Raw genomic sequence first — 23,588 nt, forward strand, 5'->3', positions numbered from 1 at the left:
ATTAGACAGTGAATTGTGTGATATAGTATGTTGGAAAGATTTATGTGCTTTATGAGGTGAAACTTAGTAGAAGATGATTGATCTAAGAAGGGTTCTAGTACCTGATTGCAATCACCAACCAATATGAAATTCTGTGAATAATGTTGAGTAATTATGGGAGAAATTGATGTCCAAAAATCAGAGTCTGGGTGTGTTGGATCGTAAACATTTAATAGAGTGAAGGGAATATCGTTATTAATAAGCTTAACTAATACCCATCTGCCGTCCAAATTACATTCTTGAGATACAAACAAAATAGTAAGGAGTTTAGGGCATTAGAGAATAACTTCATTTTTATGATGACAAGAAGGTAAAAAATACAAGTTACCAACCCAACATTTCTTCAATGAAGTAGCCTCTTTGTCAGTGAGATATGTTAAGGGAAGAAAAACAATTTGACTTTTAAGATTCGATAAGTGGGACAATACTAGCTGGTGTTTAACCAGGTTCTTTAAGCCTGTAACATTCCATGTGATGAATCTTACATTTACTGCGTGAACAGATATGGCAATAAAGAATCAACATATGTGGCGGTAAATACGATGTATATTTGACTTGGAACAGTAAGAGGGGGAAGAGAAGAGAGTGAAAAGGTAGGAGCCAAGGAAAGGATATAGGAAAAGAAGAGAGTCCGAAAACTTAGAATACGAGCTATACCTGGCGATATAGGAAAGAATATTTCCTTAATTACTGGTAAAAGAAGAATGACAAAACTGAGCATCCTAATGGATGCAAGGGGGCCGAACACCTAAGGAAGATGTGCCTTACTTGGCTCTGAATGGTCACTGATGTAATGCTTTACATTAAACTTTACTAAACGAAGATGATAACATGTAAGGAAGTTGGTGGAGAAAAATTTAAATGAAGTGAATTACAAACTTGACATTAATGACAAAAGCAATTGATGTCTATGGATGGGACTCATGGATGGGACTCACATAGGGGAAACTGACATTGGTATGGGGACATCTGTCACGAGTCAATACTGAAACACAAAGGAAAAGGACAATGAGGATTAACATCATTACCTTCAAGTAATACAACCTGAAAGAAATAAGCAGTTGATCAGTGAAAAATGAAAACCAGATAAAATATAGTAAAGTCATAAAGTTGGTAGCGATTTTCATTGCTTCATGACTGCGTTGACGAAGGAAAGTCTACAAATCATCTGGTTCTTCAAAAGTAAATTGTTTGTTCTTATAAGTGATTTTGAGAAAACATGGATGTAACAAACCATATCTTATATAAAAGGATTTTAACTGAAGTCTCATCTCGAGAAATTGTTTCCTCTTGGCGGCAGTTGCTTTAGAAACATCTTGTGTAAAGTAAACTTTATTCCCATTCCATTGTAAGGTGCAAAGTTGGTTAGAAGTTGATTATATTTGCATCAGTTCTGAGAAATGTAAAAAAAGAATGATAATCCCTTGGGCTTAGAGTTAGAAGAGGTTATATATTTGGGCCCCAAATTGTGAGTTCTTTCAATACTAAGAGGACTTTGATTTTGCAGGTGAAGTATTTTAGGAATAGTGTTCTGCAGGAAGGCAATCATATTAGAACCTTCTGAATTCTCTGGTATGCCTTATAACCTAAGATTGTTCTTGTGATTTGTATTTTCCAAATCGTCTGTAGATTTCTTAAGTTGCAAAATGTAGTTTTTAAGATGAGAAACATTAGACAGAGAATCTTCAACATCGATAATCTTTTATTCAGTGGCCGAGATGTGTTGATCATGAGAAGACCATTTTTCTTCAATGCGTTGAATCAGAGTATTTATTTAATTGATAAATGGTTGTAAAGCACTAATCTCTTCCAAGATATCTTCAAGAGTTAAAGGAGAAGGTGGCTTGGGTGGAGATTCAACATCTTTTTCAGGGCGTTTTACTGATCATGATGGTTTCTTGGAAATGGCATCTGCCACAGATGTTGATGGAGCCTCTTTATATTCACAGTCACCTTCCATGTTAGCTAAAAGAAATTTCTTTGGCAAGTATTTTTTGATGAAGAGGTTACCTGATAGTGGATTTCGTAGTTGAGAAGGAAGAGTTAGCTTACGAGTTTTGCCCATAAAGGGTGAGTGGAATAGTAGCTCTTACGAATTTAGACGTGATATTCCACACTATAACGTTGAGACTGGCAGCATCAGGATTGAAGAATGTGAGATTGAACTGAATAAAAGGGAAGGCAGTCGAGAAAAAAGTCAGTAAGTCATTATAAAGGAGTAAATAATGAGAGTATCCATCGATAAAGAGAAACAAAATTAAGTTCTTTCAAAAGTCCACTTCTATGGCTTTAAATCTTGAGCATCCAGATAGTTACTTGTTTATGGCAGGCATTAACTAAAGCCAGACAGGAAAACTAGGAATGCGTTTGCTGCAGACGTTACCATTAATGCAGGAGTATTCATTTAAATATTACAATTCCTTAGTTGAGAAAACATTTAGCTGTACCATGTTGAAGGGTTTCCTGCATAACTGAGTACTTTCATGTGAACATTTTGCAGTGAAAAGAAGAACATTTATATTTGCTGAGTGAATTATGTAATTAAACCTCCCACATTGTCACAGCTGAGGTACTGAAGAATACCTCAGGGTGTAAAAGAGTAAACCAAAACGGCGGCTGGAATTATTAAGGAGTCTTTCACATGTGGTAAAAATGCCTCTAATGTGCTGGCAGAAAGTAGAACGAGGCATGCAGTGGCAGTGCTCACCTTCCAAAATTGAGGTTTGTTGTTGGAGCTGCCGAGGAGCTTCAGAAGCAGACAACTCTAGAATGTTGACTCGTTCCTTGATCTTTTGGATGACTGGAAGAGAAGAGTGCTCGATGGACCACTGTTGAAATACTTGTGAGTTTTTCCACTGAAGTGTGATTGGGAGCCATTCCTACCCCTGTAAAGTATCAGCCTCAAAGACTATAATGAATTGATGTGATTGCACAGGTAGTGTGTACCCTTCTTTCTTGTGGGTCCCATCAGTATTAAAATACATTTTTATAGTTGACTCTAATCTTGCTAATTTTATGGGTAAAGCTGATCACCTCCTTTAATTTTATCTTTGTCAGTTGACAGTCCTCATCAAGCCATCGACCAGCTGATTACTTTTTCCCATTACGTATAGGATGGGCTAAGCCTTCAGTCCTGGAAATTAGTATTTTCTGAAAGGTAAAACAGTGCACCTGGCCGTTAAGGCTTGATCTGCAGGATGGTTCTAGAGCTTCCAAAAAACAATTGTTTTATCAGTACCTTTGGGTACATAAGGACAAAATAAGGTCAACAGATAGCCCTGTTTAAGCATCTGTAAACTGACAAAGGTGCAAAGTTTTGAACAGTGTGCAACATTGCAGGCTGAATTTTGATTTCATACAGCCATACAATCAGCCCCTTTAGAAGGATAAAGGAAGTCAATTTTCTTGCATTACGGCTTGGGCACTTAAAAAAAAAATCAAGTTAGTCACTGGATGCTTCATTTTGCATGTATTTAATATTATTCTCATGTATGCCTTCTATAATTTATAATGCTCTGGTTATATATTACTGCAGTAACTAAAATTATCCTGTTTTCGTCTAATTGTTTTGCTTACTCTGATTAATTTATTTGTTACAGCATTTTGTGCCATCTGTCGCAGCACACTTTCTAGATCAAGATTTTGATGTGATTGGTCAGATGTTCTACAAAGACTGCCATAGTCTTGATCAGTGGAAGAAATGCTGGTTTACCTTGGAGAAATCATGTTTGCACTACTGTCCGACAGAGGACAACACTAACGGTGGTATAGTACATCTACGGAGGTTACAAGAACTTAGTAAGAATTTATTTTAATCATATTTAACACTTCTCTTATTTGATAACGAAGCAGAGATGACCTCCTATATTTGTGAATCCAGTGTCAGTACTTCAATTTTTCTGTACGCCCAACCTTTGCAATTACTACTATGGGAAGTGAATGTCTCACGTAATCACTACCACAGGTTTTATAAGTTGCATTCTATTTATATCTAATTAATCGCCTCTGTAAGTTATTTTTCATGGCTGATCAGCCTTCTGCCTCATAATATTTGTAGCCGTTAACTACACAAGCAACTATGTGTGTGATGAAAGCACAACTTTGTTTAAAGTGAACACATGTATTTGAGGTTATTACCACACTTAGGCCCAATGCACAAAAGTGCTTAGCATTCATGCAGAGTGTGGTTTTATGTGAGTGCAAAGAATTACTGTCAATTTGCATATGTGTATTGTATTTGCAGTTTGCTATCAATAGTGCAGATTGTAGTACACATATTATCAAATCTTGTGACTCTTATAGGAAACGGGCTGCAAATGGTTGTTCTTCACTCTTTGCAGCTCAATAGGGAATAGACCAAAGATTTTTATAGGGTCTCGAAGCATTGAATGATTATCTGTTTTGAGGGAGGCAATATCCAGATGGAAAACATAATATTCCTATTTTGGAAAGTCTCTGTTCTAGTATGAGCTATTGACATTCAAGAAGTGGACCAAGACAGCAGACTCATTTAACCCCAGATGCCAATTTCAAGCTGTTGTCACTTCTATTTGCATTATGACCCCTGCCCGTTATGGTAGCACATGACTACAGTGAATGTGGGGGCTAAAATCTGCATATCTCAATTAGTGTATCCACTGCTGTGGTGAATAAGCACTCTGCAGATACCCACACTGCTATTGTTACAGAGGGGTGAAAATGAGGAGCATAGATTTTAATGCACCTTATCATGCCTAACCAAATGTTAAACATTCTCAAGTGAATGCCAAAAACATATTATTGGTGATCTCTGATCATCTTGGAGCCTAGTGATTTAGCACGTAATACATCAGCAGTGCTTAATTTGAGTAGGTGATTTCCAGTGCACGGCACCGGTACTTAGGGTCTCATTACAACATTGGCGGGCGGCAGTGCGGCGCACTCCCGCGGTGCCCATTTGGACATCCCCGCTGGGCCGGCGGGAATGTGGGCCGCAACATGGGAGCCGGCTCCAAATGGAGACGGCGGTGTTGCGGCCGTGCTGCACCCGTCGCGCTTTTCACTGTCTGCACAGCAGACAGTGAAAATCCGCATGGGGCCCTGTCAGGGGGCCCCTGCACTGCCCATGCCAGTGGCATGGGCAGTGCAGGGCCCCCCAGGGGCCCCATGACTCCCCGTACCGCCAGCCTTTTCCTGGCGGTTCAGACCGCCAGAAAAAGGCTGGCGGTCGGGGACTCATAATCCTCTGGGCAGCGCTGCCCTGGCGGATTACATCCGCCGGGGCCATTGTGGCAGAAAAATACACCGGGAGGCACCGCCAGCCTGTTGGCGGTGCTCCCGTCGTTTTGGCCCTGCAGTTGTAATACCGCCAGGGTCATAATAACCACCTTAATTCTTAAAATTGGCGCTAATGACAGTCCAACACATGGTGATGCTGTCCACCTATATTTTAAGATGAGCACAACAACAGTGTTTAATATTTCAGTGTACATTAAAAAATAATCATACCTTCCACCTATGCCAGGCTTTCAGTTTAGGGCGGCTCGGAATAATCTGAGTTGTCACACATCGGAGTTTGATGATTAGTAATTAAGTTTGTACTATTATTGGCAGCCTTGGCAGGGGACATAAGGAGTGCAGTTGCAGTGGCCTTCATTTTTTTACAAAGTAAGCACTTTACCCCAGCTCATTGGTGAAGCGAGGATTACCTCTTATATGGTAAATTAGAATCTTTCAGTTAGATGTCAAATCAGTGTTGCATTCAGTTTTGCATTTTTGCAGGCAAGTAGTCCTAGTGAAAAGGAAAAACTATTATGTAGGCACCACATGTTAAAGCCAACGTATTGTTTGTTCTATCCATATTAGTGTTGAAGTGCAGTGCCCATTTTCACAAAGACATTTGAAAAGCGTTTCAGTGCACGTTTTCAGATTTCAGGAATTCTCAAAGGTTTGCAGGATTACAGCTGAGTAGCTGTAATTATTACAGGAGGTCCTGAATATACTCCTAGAAAACCTTTGGGACTCACTATTTCCACTCATGCAAATACATTGCTGCATGTACAGTTGTACATAAAGTAAAATTAGGTGTGTGAAAACGTTTTGCCTAGTTGTAGATCCACTTTTCTAGCTACAGCATATGCATTTTCTAAGGGTCCATGCATCCCAACCGATCTTAGTGTTGTTTCCCTATCAGTCCCCCCCCAAAATATTTGCAGACAGGAGATTACTTTTTGATCAGTACCCCAACCTCACAACTCCTGACTGAGGCCCTCAATACCAGTATGGTGGTCTTAAGACAGCCACACTCACGTTTACGCCAAAGTGGCAGTCCGACCTCCACATTACAACTGTGACAAGGGCACAACGGTCGGACCGCTGGCACTGCCACTTTTAGGCCGGCTGACAGCCTGGAGGTGCTGGGGGCCCCATGGGGGCTGATGCACTTGGCATGGGCAGTGCAAGGACCCCCATGGAGAGCCCTGTCATGTTTCACTGCCTGAATTACAGGAAGACGAAAAGCGCGACAGGTGCTGTCTAACCTGACACACCGCAACATCACTGCTGGCTCGATTATGAACTGGCGTCAATGTTGTGGTGAGTTTCCTGCTGGGCCAGCGGGCAGAAATGCAGTTCCGCCAGCTGGCCCAGCGGGAAACTCGTAATAGGGGCCAGCGGGCAGAAAACTGGAGTGGCGGTTTTCCGGCCCAGAGAGTTTGGCGGACAGCCTCTGCCACCCCCCAAACTCATAATGAGGCCCTGAGTCCGGAAGGAGGCCTCTCCATGTACCTTGCATGGGGCCCCTTCCAGTTTTGTTACGCCACAGACTCTTGAACACCTGCTGCCTTTCCTAGGAGATGATGATTAACTGTAAAATTACATAGAATTCGGGCAATTACTATAAGTATACCTGTTCACGAGTTAAAATTAAGTTTAGGATTAGGAAAACTTGTTATTTAAATGAAAATGGTGATATTTTTTATAAGCTGGATGTACACACACACTTGAATAGCTTTTTGAATAGGATTCCATGCTTAATTGTTGATGTATAATAAGTAATGAGAATACCATTCTGTTGCCGGTAATTTTTGCTAACTCTTAACTGCAAAAAATCCTTCTTGCTAGCATTTTGTGATATTTGTTATAGGGACACACATGTATAATCCAGGGCTTAACTTCATACTTGCATGGGTAGTAGGGTAAAGGAAGATGAAACCGCATTGCATCCCTAAAACTAGCACATGTTAAATATTTCATTATTGCAAGCAAGAACTGAAAATACATCTCCAGTTTCCCAGTGGAACATTTTAAAAAGAGAGCACTACACACTGCTAAATCCTATTCTATTCATTTGACTGCATTTACTTTACATCCGTGCAGTTTTAATAACTTTTAAGTAGATTTATTTGTAATTATGAAAAACGAGTGGTTGTATTATGTTTTATTTAGCATCGAGTACAGCGAGTCAAAATGGAAACAAGGTGGATGTGCTGCTTTTTGTAGAAAAGGGGAGGTAAGTTGGCAATTTTCCGATTTCATTATGATTCAGAATTGCATTATGTTATATTTATTGATGAATAGATGGTTTGAAATGCATTTTCTGTGTAGAGTGAACTTCGTGCTTTCAGTTGACCTATGACAGTTACCTTCGGTACACTTTTAGTCTAATTTCCACATATGAACATTAACATGTTGATTTCTATTCCTACGTAATTAGTTTCATAACATTCTGTACATTATTTCAGGTGTAACGTATTTCATTTAAAATGCTAAGGTGACTAAAAGCTGTGCAAGTAATTTTTGTATTATGTTAAATGGTTTTTAAGGTGCATTATGCGCGACTGTCTATTGGTGCTCTGGAAAGTATTTGCATCAATTAGACCCTTAAGATTGTTGGCCAAAGCCTCCATATTTCTTCAAAAACCTAACTAGGTGCTTTCCAGGCTGGTTTGTAGAGGATGCAAGTTCCAAAGAGGTAGACATGATCGAATCTGAGAAACTTCTCATCTTGGTGTATCAGGATGAGGGAACTGAAACAAGTCTTGAGCTTTGGATCTATTCACGCAACATACTTTGACAATTTTCCCCTAATATATTTGAGGTCAAGTTGGTAAAAGACTTCTTAAAGATGCATGGCACCTTAATAGATATCATCTTACCCATGCTGAGCGGCCACTGGGAATTGAGCCCAGTCGAATCAATCAGATTAGCAAAATCTTCTCATGAGTAAGGTGGCAGCATTTTGAATTCACTGATGATAGAGAATAAACATCTCAGACAGTTTAAGATAGTCTGAATTCATGTAGTAATGTGATAGAATATATTTTGATGACATGGACATTGACTCTTCAAAATGCCAGAGATAGCATAAGTGATGTCACTTGCACTTTGACCCCAGTGACATCACAGGAAGTCAGACCATATTACCTGTGATATTTTCAGAAAAGTTATTTTTCATGACCACTGACCACCCTGATATCACAGGAAGTACAGCACTAAAGATATATACCCTACAAATATTTCAAGATTAATAAATCGTATACCTTTATGATATTAACGCACCTCTTTCATTCACCATCTGTTTCTCAGTTTTGCCTCAATACTTTCTCCCTTCCATTGTTATTTACCTTCTTATTGCCTTCCTTCTCCATCTTACTCTCACCTCCATCTTTACCTGTCATAATTATCTCTCTTTCACACTTTATCTACCTCACTTTGTCTTGCTGTCTTCTGTTTTGTAATTAACCACTTAAATACACCTTGATAATCGTTTTAAAACTAACTGTCTCTTGTTCTCAACGCTCTGTCACATTTTCCCTCCTACTACCACCTCTTCCTCGGTTTCTCACTTCAGTATCTGACAATCGTATCCTCTCCTCTATCTCCTGGGATTCCTGCACCGCCCTTGCTCCCATTTGAGTCGAGTTTTCCTCTTTCTCCAAAGTCATCACTCTTATTCTCTAATACTTACTTGTGCATTTCCTAATACTTGCCTACACTCTTGCACCTTAGCCATTTCCATTCTTAACTTTACTTCTCTCATTATCCTCTCTAGCTCTTCTTTCCTTGGGCCTGCAGGTCTTGAATTCTCTTGGCTGAATCCTATCCAGCCTTCCCCAGTATTGTTGAGCACTGATTACATTTATCATTATGTTTTCTTCTCATATCCCTATTGTTCCTATTTGTTTCCTCACTGCTTTCCATTTTTACATGTGTCATACTTCACACCTGTCCTTGCAACATTTAGGCACACCCTTTGCCATGCAACTTCTCCTTTCTTGGTGCATCCGTTTACTTCCTCTCCATCTTATATTGTACCTCTCCCTCTTTTCTTTCTACTGCTTGCTCTCTTAGAAGCCCTTTCGTATCCTTTCTCTCATTGTCTCCCTCCCATGCACTTTCTCCCATTTATCTTCCTTTCTCTTACTCTGCTTTTTCTGTCTGCAGTTGTCACTTTGATCTTTTAGGTGCTATTTTTGGCTAAAAACGTACATAATTCATAACTCTGGTTCTACTGACTAAATTAAAATATTTTGGTGTCAATTTATATATTAAAATAAATATTCTATATTTTCCTAAATTAGTGTGAGATTTGTCTTCTGTTGTGCTTTCACTTTGTTACTGTTTGAGTGCTGCATAAATACTTTACGCATTGCCCCTAAGTTTATTCTGACTGCTTTTTTGCCGAACTATCAGAGGGCTAAGTACAGGTTCATTTAGTGACTTTTGTGGTTCACCTTGACAGGGATTGTGGTTGTTGACTGAGAAGGGTCTTCACCTTCCTCAATCAAAACTCAATTTCCTACATTTTCTGTCTGAAAAATAACAACCACTGCATTTCTTTCCTGACTGCAGCCTTTGGTAGCTGTAGTATAGGGCAGACAGGTTTAACTTAGGAAAATGCCTAAAGCTTTTATTGGTACTAAAACAGTTAAGTGTAGAATATACAACAGACAAAAATACCACTGCAATTTAGAACAATAGAGAAATAAGTAAATAGACACCAAAACAACAAAAATAAGATGCAGACAACCAGAGACACGAATTCCCAAATTGTAGGTGTTTCTAGCACCAAAAAGCACAAAAAGCCAACCACTGGTATCCAATTGCGCTAGACCAGGTCAAAGTTAAAAGTTATGGCCAACCACAATAGAGCGTTGATCGAATACATGGACCAAGTTTGGTCTACTGGTTGCTGTGCAGGCCTAGAGTCATGTTCTACATTTCCACTTTACTGTTGGCACAATAGGTGCTACATTCCACTGGTGCCAGTAAACTTACTGGCTCGAACACAAGACATACCATACATTATGGACCTACAGATAATTTAAATATTCCATTCAGGGATTAGCCAATTGTACAAATGTTTTAGGAGTCACACACCTCCACTGGGCCCTGGTTAGCAGGGTCCCAGTGCAACAGAGTCGAAAAACCAACAACATCATTCCAAAAATTGGAGGGTGGTCATGCAAAAAGAGGCTTTTCCATGCAGCATGTAATGGTCTTTCTTAAAGGTGTTAAACCTCTGAAATCTATGGAAATGTGTCTTATTTAAACTAGGGGAAATGGATGATATCGACATTAAAATAGAATACCCTGTATTTTCTTTACTGAACTGCATAATCATTTCTAGAACTTCTTATTGCTTGAACTTGATCTAACAAGTAATAATGGGTATTTATTTAACACAGTGAACTGAAGTATCTCCTCAAAGAATCAAATGCATAGCATTTACCTTTGATGTAAAATGGAAGCGAAATAGGGATCTAGTGGCTAAATTGCATATTGTGAATTGAGTACACCATTGATTAAACATGGCTGACTACCCTTTGGATGTCACAGCTGTCCAACGGACGACCGGAGAGGCCTTCAGATACCAGGGATAACTTGATGCCTTGGAAGCCTAACATATATATCAAGGGTAGCCAGGACTGATAGACATGTATAAAATACCAGTATTTTGAGCCAAATGTCAGGAAGGACACAAGAAATTGATTTATGGTACTGGGGAGGACACATGATACCACTAGAGGTAAACAGATGACAGAGTGTTTTCCTGAATCCAGGAATCATCACTATATGTCTTGAGTACCCATCATATCCTGGGAACATATATCCTATGCCACAATGGTTGCCACCATGTGCTAAGAATGCCTATCATATTGGCATGGTGTCTACTACATGCCAGGGCTGTTGTTTGTTTGCTGTTTTTCTATGGTGCACACAGCTGCATAGGCCAGTAAGCACTCAGGGAGAATTTATGTGGTCCCTGGGAAGCAAGGTACCAGATACTAGGACTGTGGTGGAGTCGTATCCTTTGTACTCCGGCTTGACTTTCCAGATTAACCTGAATGTGTCTGGAAGCCTAGATCAACAGAAGGTGTGTAGCCCAAGTGTAGATGTCAGTATCCAACCAGAGTTCTTGACACACAACACTTTAATGTTAATCTAATGATTTATTAATATATTGGTAGTGTAAATTTGCTTATGCAAAGCACACATTTCAGTCAATTTTATGCAATGAATAAGGAATCAATGGTATGAAACATTATGAAAGTAAAACTAAAGTCCCCGGATGCTGTACAGTGTTTGCAAACACTAGCTGATCACGTGTCATGCACTTAAATCAAATCAAATCAAATCAAATCATTAACATTTATAAAGCGCGCTACTCACCCGTGCGGGTCTCAAGGCGCTAGGGGAAAAGGGGGGGTTATCGCTGCTCGAACAGCCAGGTCTTTAGGAGTCTCCGGAAAGCGGAGTGGTCCTGAGGCTGGTGGGGAGGGAGTTCCAGGTCTTGGCCGCCAGGAAGGAGAAAGATCTCCCACCCGCCGTGGAGCAGCGGATGCGAGGGACAGCAGTGAGTGCGAGGCCAGAGGAGCGGAGGAGGCGGGTGGGGATGTAGAAGCTGAGGCGTCTGTTGAGGTATTCCGGTCCCTTGTCGTGGAGGGCTTTGTGTGCGTGGGTGAGAAGTCGGAAGGTGATCCTTTTGCTGACTGGGAGCCAATGCAGGTGTCTCAGGTGTGCGGAGATGTGGCTGCTGCGGGGTACGTCGAGGATGAGGCTGGCCGAGGCGTTTTGAATGCGTTGCAGGCGATTTTGGAGTTTGGCTGTGGTCCCGGCGTAGAGGGTGTTGCCGTAGTCCAGGCGGCTCGTGACGAGGGCGTGGGTCATGGTTTTTCTGGTGTCGGCGGGGATCCAGCGGAAGATCTTGCGGAGCATGCGGAGGGTGAGGAAGCAGGCAGAGGACACGGCGTTGACTTGCTTGGTCATGGTGGGAAGAGGGTCCAAGATGAAGCCGAGGTTGCAGGTGTGGTCTGTGGGGGTCGGTGCGGTGCCGAGGGCCGTGGGTCACCAGGAGTCGTCCCAGGCACACGGGGTGTTGCCGAGGATGAGGACTTCCGTTTTTTCAGAGTTCAGCTTTAGGCGGCTGAGCCTCATCCAATCTGCGACGTCCTTCATACCCTCTTGTAGGTTGGTCTTGGCGCTGGCGGGTCCTTGGTGAGGGAGAGTATAAGTTGGGTGTCGTCGGCGTAGGAGGTGATGATGATGTCGTGCTTGCGTACGATGTTGGCGAGGGGGCTCATGTAGACATTGAAGAGTGTCGGGCTGAGTGAGGAGCCTTGAGGTACGCCGCAGATGATCTCGGTGGGTTCTGAGCGAAACGGAGGGAGGTAAACTCTTTGGGAACGGTTTGCGAGGAAGGAGGCGATCCAGTCCAGGGCCTGGCCTTGGATCCCGGTGGAGCGGAGGCAGGTGATTAGGGTGCGGTGATAGACGGTGTCAAAGGCAGCTGAGAGGTCGAGGAGAATGAGGGCGACTGGTTCACCGTTGTCCATCAGGGTTCTGATGTCGTCTGTGACTGAGATGAGGGCGGTTTCAGTGCTGTGGTTGGTTCGGAATCCGGTTTGTGAAGGGTCGAGCAGGTTGTTGTCTTCCAGGAAGGTGGTCAGCTGTTTGTTGACGGTCTTCTCTATTACCTTGGCTGGGAAAGGCAGAAGAGAGATGGGGCGGAAGTTTTTCAGGTCGCTCGGGTCAGCCGTAGGGTTCTTTAGTAGGGCGTTGACTTCGGCGTGTTTCCAGCATTCGGGGAAGGTAACAGAAGAAAAAGAAGAGTTGATGACGGTCTGGAGGTGCGGGGCGATGATGTCGTCGGCTTTGTTAAAGATGAAGTGCGGGCAGGGGTCCGAAGGGGCGCCGGAGTGGATAGAGTTCAAGATGGATTTGGTTTCTTCCGTGTTGATGTGGGTCCAGTTGTTGAGGGTGATGGCCGGGGATGCGGGTTCAGTGGTGTTTGGTTGGGTCTGGTGTCCGAAGCTGTCGTGGAGGTCGCTGATCTTGCGATGGAAAAAAGTGGCGAGGGATTCGCACAAATCCTGTGAGGGCGTGACGGTGTTGGCGTTGGCGCCGGGGTTGGAGAACTCCTTGACGATGCTGAAGAGTTCTCTGCTGTTGTGGCTGTTTTTGTCCAGTCTGTCGGTGAAAAAGTTCCTTTTGGCAGCGCGGATCAGGTGGTGGTGTTCGCGGGTAGAGTTCTTGAGGGCGGTCATGTTGTCAGCGGTGTGGTCCTTGCGCCAGGCTTTCTCAAGGGCGCGACAAGTTTTCTTTGATTCTTTGAGGGTGTCAGAGAACCAGAGAGGTTTTTTGGTGTTGGTCTGTCGATGCGTGCGTTTGAGGGGAGCAAGGTTGTCTGCGCAGTTGGAGATCCAGTTTGTGAGGTTGAGGGCTGCGTCGTTGGGGTCGGTGGTGAGGGTGGGTTGGTTGGCGGCGAGTGCGGAGAAGAGTTGCTCTTCAGGGATCTTGTTCCACTGTCGACGAGGGATGGGTTGAGTGTGGAGGTGGCGGGTCTCGCGTCGGAATGTGAAGTGGACGCAGCTGTGGTCGGTCCAGTGTAGGGCGGAGGTGTGGCTGAAGAAGACGTGTTTGCTGGTGGAGAAGATAGGGTCGAGCGTGTGTCCGGCGATGTGGGTGGCGGTGTTCACCAGTTGTTTGAGGCCGAGGTTGGCGAGGTTGTCGAGCAGGGTGGTGGTGTTGGGGTTGTTGTTTTGTTCCAGATGGAAGTTGAGGTCGCCTAGGAGGATGTAGTCCGGTGAGGCGAGGGCGTGCGGGGAGATGAAGTCGGCGATGGCGTCGCTGAAAAGCATAATAACACAACAGTGCATTTTCAGAGCCATTGGTGGGCCTATAATGTTTATAAATAGGTGATGATTGTACTCGATATTCAGCCTTGAATGTAGAGGATTTACAATTCAGCTGCCAAAATGTTCCTGCATACCTAAAATGTGAAGAATGCTAAATAAAAGTTATATAACTAAAAATGTTTCTGGTGATATTAAGTTAAAAGAGACAGCCTCTGAAAATACAAGCAGTGTGTTTACTGGCTTAAGGAAGACAAGCTTTCCTTTTAGTTTTAAGTGATGATGGTCACATCAAAATCTGTATATGTTATTCCCTAGTGGCATTACAGACTCCAGGTCACCATATCCAAACACAGGTAGACAGCTTCAATGAGAGATGAGGGGTAGATCACTATGTGGCTCACATGGTAGTGGAGCTTCAAACTATTTGATCAGTCATGATAACAAACTAGCCATTAGCAACATTAGGCAGGTGTCGGGTACCCCTGGGTACATAAGTGCCAGCTGTTCTGGGATAAGGTAGGTATGGTGAAGGTAGTTATATTGTGTATATTTTAGTCTAGCATTTGTAAAGATAAGTTTTGGTACATCTAAGCTCTGTGTCCATTGTTAATCCATGAGAGTAGGGTCAAGGGCGTCAACCCAGTAAGCCAGAAAAAAGTGGAGGGGCAGAACCCTATCAGCGCACAGAGAGCTGTAAAGGAACGTGAGACCCCGACGACTGTTCCCATGCGTCAATAATACCTGGAAAAATAATGAGGTCCCTGGATCACCAGGTGTTTTATGCCGAATCCTGTGCAGTTGTTGCATGAGTGCAGCATAGATAAGGAAGGACCCCAGTGGTATATCCACCAGCTCTCGAACATACTAAGGATTTTGTTTGTGACAAGATTGCCCCATGTACTAAGGCCAGCCTCAGCCCAACAACCTGCATCCTGCCTCAACCATAGCTCAAAACAATCCGGCAGCGTCCGTAGGGGTAATCAGGGTGCGGATGGGGGATAGGTGCAATGTTTGGTCGTATATGTATTCCAGCATTCCTTAGCCACATGCATAAGGATGCTGTCGCAACACTGGAGACAGCGTGGGCCCACTAAACTTATTTCCCAGTTCAGATATATTTTGCCCATTCAGCCAATAAGTGGGCCCTTGCAGTTGAGCTGCGGCATAATAGTATTCATAAAGTGGGGCGCCTAGGCTTCCCTTGTGTAGGGGAGCATACGGCTTGGCGAGTGCAACCTGTCTCCTGCCTTTTCACCATATCAATGCAGTGAGGAGTGAACGTAGCTCCGAGAACAGCCTATGAGGCAACAAGATGGGGATGGCGGAGATAAAGTATAGCAGCCGAGGGAGTGTGAGCATCTTGGAGATGGAAATCCGGCCTGCCAGGGAGAGCAGCAAGGACATCCAAATGGGAGGGAGGAACTCGCCCAGATATTTAAAGGAGTCACAAGGCCAAGGAAGCGGGGTATGGAGTAGTTCTCTCAGCTGAACCTCAGAAAGGGTAATTGTGGGAATAAATTTGACTTGTCTCAGTTCACCCTCATCCCAAAGGCTTCGCCAAACTGATGCAGGATCTTCATAAGTCTAGGAAGTACTGTAGCATCATCCCTGAAGTACACCAAAGCATCATCGGCGTACAGTGAGATTAGGTCCCAGCGTATCTGGAGTGCTTATGTGAGGGGTTCCATAGCTAGTGCAAAAATTACTGGGGACAAAGGGCAGCCCTGGCGGGTGCAACTTTTACTATTGAAGGGTTCGGATATATCATGTTCAATTTTCACCCAGGCAAGTGGGAATAATATAGTACAGCATTCTGTGCCACTGCCACATCACAGCCCACCTGAGAGACCTACATTGGCTCCCCGTCAACAAGAGAATCACCCTCAAACTCCTCACCTACGCTTACAAGGCACTGCACAATACCGGACAAGAATACCTCAACAGACGGCTCTCCTTCTACACCCCGACCGACAGCTTTGCTCCGCTGAACATGCCCTCGCCAGCGTCCCACGCATCCGCAGGCCAACCACCGGTGGCAGATCTATCATGCACCTCGCCGCCAAGAAGTGAACACTCTTCCCACCCACCTGCATCATACCAAGGACCTCCTTACCTTCAGAAAACATCTCAAGACATGGCTGTTTGAGCAGTAGCACCCCCCCCCCCCCAGCACCTTGAGACCCTCACGGGTGAGTAGTGCGCTTTACAAATTCCAGATCAATTGATTGATTGATTGGAGAAACTTGGGACCTATCATAAATCTCTTAAGGACTTCCTTAAGGCAATCCCACGCCAGGGTGTTAAATGTCTTCTCTATGTCCAGTGGTGCCACCCAGGGCCTCATGCCCAATGAGCGAGCCCAATCTATCAACATGAATAAACAACACAGATTCAGGAACGTGTTCCTGCCAGTTAAAAACGGGCTCTGATCAGGACGTACTACATACTTAGCTGTAGGTATCAGCTGATTGGCCAACACCTTTCCCTGGATCTTATAGTCTGAGTTTAATAAAGAGAGAGGGCGATAAGATGTAGAGTGTGCCTATCTGATTGGGTAGAACCACCTGTACCACCTCCCGGAGGGAGGAATGAAGAGTACCCACTGATTTGGCAGAGTTGAAGACCTTCAACACATGCGGGGAGAGTTGGGAGTTGAAAGTGGAATAGAACTTGACAGGCCAACCATCCGCACCTGGAGTCTTGCCCCGTGCCATCTCTTTAACTGCTTCAGAAATTTCGTTTACAGATAAGGGTGCCTCCAGATCTGCCCGCTGGGAAGCCAGCACTGTGGTAAATGTATTTCATCCTGGAACAACCCAATCAAAGTCAAGTCTGCCAGTCACAGGACTGCATACAACTTAGCATGGTAGGAATGTACGGCATTATTTATAATGTCTTGGGTATTGATTAGAAGGCCCTCCTTGTAGCAAATGGCTGTGATGGCGACTCTAGGGGAAGTGGAGCTAAGGAGCCAGGCTAAAAGCCTGACCGTCTTATCTTCCTCATGCTTTCTCATCAAGTACACTCTGTAATACACTTTGTCCCCATGTCAATTGAAGTTGTAAGGGGCAAGAATCAGATGTAGTGGGCCCCAGTGAGCCTGTGAGACCTTCAATAGCACCTTGTGGCTGCAATAGAAGAGGTTTATTCTTGTGTGGATGTCATGTAAACCAGCATAGAAGTAATATTCCCTAGCCATGGGGTGTAAGCTGCACCAGGCTTCTGTTAATTGAGTGTGGGAGACCCAGCATTGTAGATGATGAATGAGAGCTGTAGATTGTGCCCCTGATGTTGGTGGGCAGGAGCGATCTAGGGTTAGGTCGGGGACACAGTTCAAATCCCATTCCCAATAGCAAGGGACCAGCACGTCTCGTAGTAGTGCAGGGGTGAGGGAGTGTAGGAATAGGGCCAGATTGGTGTTGGAGGCATATAGAAAAATTAAGTCCACAGGATGTCAATCCAATGTTCTCTTCAGGACCGCATATCGTCCTTCAGGATCAGTTCTGGTGTGCAACACCTCCAATGGCACACCTGGGGCCACCCAGATAAGAGCACTTCTAGAATATCAGGAGTATGCTGTCCCCACCAGTGTACCTCGCCAGTGCATTTGCATGCCCTTGAATCTTGCATCTGCATAAATATTGATGTACTCAGTAAGTCTTTATATAATTAACACACCTTCTAACATTAAAGGACAGAATCAGGTATTGATTTCCAGCCATGTCCCCTGCAAATGAGCATTAATCAAGTGGCAAATCCCCACCACAACCCCATGGCATTCCCCCACCCCGATCCATCAATCCCCCATACACAAACAGATCTCATGCCTTTAAAAACAGTTAATAAAAGCGAACTTAGGAAATAAAAAAAGCTAACAGTCATCCTTGAATGCCCCTTCCCGGGCTGGTACACCAAGCGGTGTCCAGCCAGTAGCACTGCGATGCAGCTCAGAGCAAAGTTAAGTAACAGTCAATTACTTTACTGCTAACTAGGTGTGGTGTAGTGGCAGTATGTTAATAGCAGCAGTCTTGGGAAAAATAGCTTGCTACCCTCAGCCAACATGTCACTAGTTCGCACCCTGCCCGTCTTATATAATATGGTACACACGAAGACAGAGGGGAAAACAGGTTCGACCCAGGTTGACAGGCAGTCATATCATATCGTCGACCCCTCAGTTTCAAGACCTGTGAATCAACATAAATCTCTCCGCCAGTGAGTCAGGGGGAGAAGGGGTTGCCATGGGTTGTTCCACCTCCATGTCCACCTGGGGCCATTCCATGGTGGCCTGCTCCTTTGATGAGCCCAGCACGCGGTTTCTGATGTGAGGTTTGCAACGTTGCTGCACCTTCCAATCTATGGAGAAGTCTGTCTTCTTCATTAGGGGAGTAGCAAAACCTTTGCAGTCAATCCATGTCCAAGTCCCCTCAAGAGTCACGCAGAATGTGGTGCTATCCCCATGTACTATCCTGTGCGTGGCGGGAAACGGAAGAACATAATTAATGTTGTGATCTCTTAGACATCTCTTCACGGCCAGAAAGGATGATCTGCAATGTTGCACCTCCATGCACAGGAAAAATGTGGACTTGGGTTTCTCAACTGTCCATGAGCCTTTCACTCAAGTGACTTGAAGGATATGATCCCTGTCTCTGTAATTGAAGAGACTGGCAACCACTGGCTGAGGGGGAGCTCCTGTAGGAAGTGGCCTGTCCAGGACCCTGTGGGCCCATTCCATGGAGAAGAAGGTTGATTGTTTGCTTGTAGGACTGTGGTTGTGAACCACTCCTCGAGGTAAAGTTCCATACTAGGGCCCTCAATGTGCTCCAGAAGGCCTGCAATTCTCACATTATTGCACTGGGACCTTCCTTTCTGATCACCAGCTCATTTCCTGAGATAGTCAACCTCATCTTGCAAGGCCTTAAGATGTGTGGTATTGTCTGTGACTGTTGGTCGGAGTGAGTCCGGGGCAGATTCTGCGTTCTCTAATCACTCATTCAACTTTTTGTGATCTTTCCTCATGAGACCCATATCGATCTTCAGGGCATCAATCTTTGGCTCAAGGGAGGTTTTAATGTCCACCACTGTGGACAGGATTTTGTCAGTCCTGTGGGAGTGAGCTGCCAGTGTGTTCTCAACCATCCCTTCAGCGGATGTAGCGGTTCCCCTTCCATCCCCCCACCACTGCCCTATTATGCTTTCTGTGCACCATGAGGGCAATTCTCGGCTCCAAGTATGGCTGAATCTAGGTAGTTGTGGAAGCCACCTCCTCATCGCCCTGCAGAATGCATGCGTAAGCATTAAACACAGGGTGCAGGGGATTTTGGAGGCCAGATGGGGTGGGGGGATGCGTGGACAACCCCTAATACTGTGATTCTTCCAGGAAGCCCTCGTCCACTTTCTCCTCGTCAGAGTTGTAGTAGGATACCACAGAGTGCCAGATGACCAATCCTGTCATGGACAGCGATGGAGGAAGGGGGCAGTTAGAAAGCTGCATGCTCTGTTACCTCAGTGCCACATTTTACTCAGGTGTCTCCACATGGGTGTAGCATAGCATGGAGGCCCCCCTCTTTGACTTATGTTCATGTGGGGCCAAATCACAATGCAAAAGTGGTATCGCTGGTTTCAGTCAGGTCGCCCTTGGGCTCAAGGCGGCCTATTGGGTAGCAGAGTTCCAGACAATAAGAGGTCAGCATGGTGCTTTCAGACTTTTAGGGCCACCACTGTCCCCCCAAAAAGTAAATCTGTGTGTTGATGGGGCCTTCTAGCAGGTTTACTTACCGGATGGTGTGCCAATTATCTCATCAGGTGGCTGTGCCATCTCCATGGCTGCTCCCAATGCGGCCGAGCGAGGTCACCAAGGTGTAGGCATCCATGTCCCTGTAATGTTGGCCCCAAGTGCGCCTGGATTGAAAGGTAGGCACAGTTTGGTGCTATCGGGGATCACTTCACTCCCCTTCACTGAGGCAAGCAGGGTGAGTTGTGAGGGCGTTGTTTCCTTCCTTGGGGATGAGGAGCACACTCACCAGGTATGTGTTGCACTGTGCAGTGCCAGAAAGATGCTTCCTAGCAGCCCTCTGCTGATGCTCCAAAGGTTGCAGGCCTTGGCTGCATGCAGATCAGCCATCCTCAGTTTCCAAGGTCTGGGTGGGGAGGTAAAGGGCTCTTATGGTTCATCACCAGATACTAGAACCAGCAGATGGTACCTAAAGCAGTAGAGAGTCCCCAATGTGCTCCAGGATAGTATAGTGCGGGCTAAGTGTTGCAGAGCTTTACTCTATGTGACTTGCTCAGTCTTCATCTTGGCCACACGCCCCCCAGGCCCCTCAGTGAACAAGTGAACTCTCCTGGTATGGTCACCTCTCAGCTCATGTACCCTTTGTAGCATTAGACTTCTTGAGCAGCCCTCCTCCAGCAGTGTCCTTTAGTCACCACTCAGATCACTTACACTTGTAGTATTCAACTTGTAGAGATGTTCTACAAACTCTGGGGGGATCAGAGAGCACTTTTATGAACTGTGTCCTGCTTAGGTATTATGAGGGCTACAAGCAGGAGTGGTGTTCGCCTGCATCAAGGAAGGCCAGCAGAGCTTCACATGGGCTTGTGCCCAGGCAAAGGGAAGTATAAGGCATGCAGCAGTTCCACACACGGTAATCACCAACAGCAGCAGGAGCCATACAGACCAAAGTCCATGTGATGTTGAGTGAGCTTGAATGAAGCTCTGGTTATATTCATGAGGCTTGGTTTATGTCTGATTACCAAACACAGCCTATGCAATTCTATGCATTTAAAAAAAAAAAAAAAAATATTTCAGGCTGGGGCAGGTATTCAATCCTTAATGATGTGACAAAGAAGATCATCTTCCCACAAACATTGTACTGATATCCACATATATGCAGTTGGCCAGATGCACTTCCAAGAACCTGGTATGGCAGCAATCCTCTCAAGAGAGGTCCTGAAATAGAGAACAGTGGAGAAAAAAGACATGGGTGTTGTGTTCAGCCATCCTCCTCCATCTTCAAAAACCCCATTTACAAAAATGTTTTTTAGAACAATAGTGGGTGCCCTAAATAAGAGGTGCATCAGCATGGTCTGTTACATTACGTGCGTTGCCCCATCTTCCATCTTTTACACTGTGGAGGCTCAGTGGAAGTTCCAAACACCATCCTCTGAGAGTGTGTCTCTCCTTGATTGCTGAATGGCACTATGGGAGGTTTGTTTTGTCTTCAGGAGTGGTGTGCTCCCTTTCTGGCTCAGCAGTGAAAACTTTAGCCCTCAGAGCTGTATGGATCCTGCCTCCATGAGCACTGCCCTCATCTTGGAAAACAATGGTCCTCAGATCCCTGAGGTGGCAAAATACACTTAAGTAGTAGGGGTTAGCTATTGTTGATTTAAGTGATGTGAAGAGCTCTGGTTGCCATTATCACTGTGTTTTTGTGTCCATGCTTGCTTGCCATAAATGCAGTGGACAGGTAGGGTGTACCATGTCAGGCAAAGTGCAGTATTTCTCCAGGTTTGAGTGCAGTGCCGTAATCAAGCGATTTTAATAACATCGAGCCTTCACCCTTACTAGATTTTGAGTGGGCCCTCTTTATTCCTGAAAAGTACTGAGTTCACCTAGAACTTCAGTTACATCCATTAAGTGCTTTCCTTTTATTTCCTAGTTGATTCCCTTTTCTTAGTGCCAATTCAGTAACTTCCATGTCTCATTTGCATTTTCTTCCAGATCGCCTCATACAAAGCTATAAAAGGAGCTATAAGAAATGGGGTTATTAGTTGGGAGTTGTGGAAGCCCCACTTAAATAGTAAACATAATCCTTGTCAGCATGAACCACTAAAGTCATTAAATAAACCTGAGCTTAGCCATCTGCTACTTTGCACAAAATAGGTCAAGAGGCAATGTGTAAAGTAGTTATGCAGCACTCAAAAAGCAATCCAATTAAAATAACATTTTAGTAATTAAGATGACACCCAAACAATAAAAATCCAATCAGTAGAACCTGAGATATGAGTTTTTATTATTTTGAGTGAAAATATTGCCACAAAGCACCACTCGTGGGTAGCTGGTCTGGTCTGCATCAGGGTAAGTCATAAGTTCAGATGCTGCAGTGGAGCACAGGTTGGATACAGGGACTAGGTTATTCCTGCTTAAGTTACCTTCTCAGGTCCTGTGCAAAGAGTGCCATTCATATTGGCGGGACTGTGAAGTGGTTGCCGGTACAAAGAGCAGGTGGGTCGCTGTGTAGCGTAAAGAGCGGGTCGGCACTGGAGAATTCTGCTAGCAGTCGATGCAGGCTGTCGGCACAGAGAGCAGGTCTCATTCGAGTTTTGTGTTGGTAGTCATCAAAGACAGTCACTGTGAAGAGCAGGTCCCTCTGGTGCTTTGTGTTGGCAGTCATCACAGCAGGTTGGTTCTCTGAGCTAAGAGGTCACTTCATGTTGCAAGGAGCCCAAAACCTCTGTATCTTCACTTTGTCTTCAGGAGGAGTACATTCTGCTGGTCATGATCTGAGGGTATGTCTTGGGGATCAGGAGTCACTCCAGCAAAGTCAGGTAGGCAGCTGGGCTCAAGACATGCAGGTCTAATCTTCCTTCTTCAGACAGCAGGACAATCTTTCTCCTGAATCTATCACAGGACCAAGAGAGGTTCTAAAGGTTCCAAGTTCATTCTCATTGCAAGCCTAATGCCCTCATTATCTAACTTTCCCCATTCCTGGATTTAGCTCCAAACTGTCTAGGGTAACACATGGTAGGCAGACCTAGAATTGAGCTGCATTTGTCAGTGGCAGAGCAGGCAGCCCTCTGAAGTCATGAAAGAGTGGGCAAGCCTTGAGGTTGCCCCTTTGAGGCTTCGGAAGGCTGAATATAACCCCCCATGAATTCTTGCTCAGGAGAGCAACACCCTACTAAACACCCAAGGCTCATTTGTTTCCATTTCTGGAAAGAGTCACAGTCATGTGACCCTGAATCCTGACAGAAAGGCACATTTGGCTTAGGGAGAAAAGTGTCAACTTTGTAAAAGTGGAGTTTTCAGAATAGCAACTTAAAATCTGACTTTACCATTAAAGGGAATTTTAAATTAGAGTTCATTTGGGGGAACACAGAATTTCTCTTTCTGGTCCCAAACTGACGTTAGCCCTTATTAAGTGTAATAGGGTAAGCAAGTGTTATTTTTTTTTCCCAGCTGTATGGCTATATTTCTCATAGACTATTTTAGGAGTCTTTCGGTGTCAGGACATGAAACTGTATTGTCAGGCCGGAGGCATGTTTTAAAGGCTACTTTAGCAGATGGCATAGTGGGTTAATGTGTCCCTTAGTAGTATTTAATTTACATGCCTGGCGTACATGTGGTACCATTTATTAAGGACTTATAAGTACATTACATGTGGCAATTAGGTGTAGGACAGCTTACAATGTTTTAGGGAGGCAGCACAAGCA

The 23,588-nt window shown here is 44.4% G+C and overlaps 1 protein-coding gene across 1 annotated transcript in view; it reads left to right on the forward strand.

Moving 5' to 3' along the window:
• The window catches only part of ARAP2 (ArfGAP with RhoGAP domain, ankyrin repeat and PH domain 2), a 1,093,539-nt gene that overhangs the window by 564,695 nt on the left and 505,256 nt on the right, over positions 1–23,588 (forward strand). Inside the window, exons 18-19 of the mRNA XM_069202133.1 lie at positions 3,639–3,837; positions 7,465–7,528. Of these exons, the coding sequence (XP_069058234.1) occupies positions 3,639–3,837; positions 7,465–7,528 (263 nt within the window). The remainder of the gene's footprint in view (positions 1–3,638; positions 3,838–7,464; positions 7,529–23,588) is intronic.

The sequence above is a fragment of the Pleurodeles waltl genome, chromosome 1_2, assembly GCF_031143425.1.
Source record: "Pleurodeles waltl isolate 20211129_DDA chromosome 1_2, aPleWal1.hap1.20221129, whole genome shotgun sequence".
Classification (NCBI taxonomy): Eukaryota; Metazoa; Chordata; class Amphibia; order Caudata; family Salamandridae; genus Pleurodeles; species Pleurodeles waltl.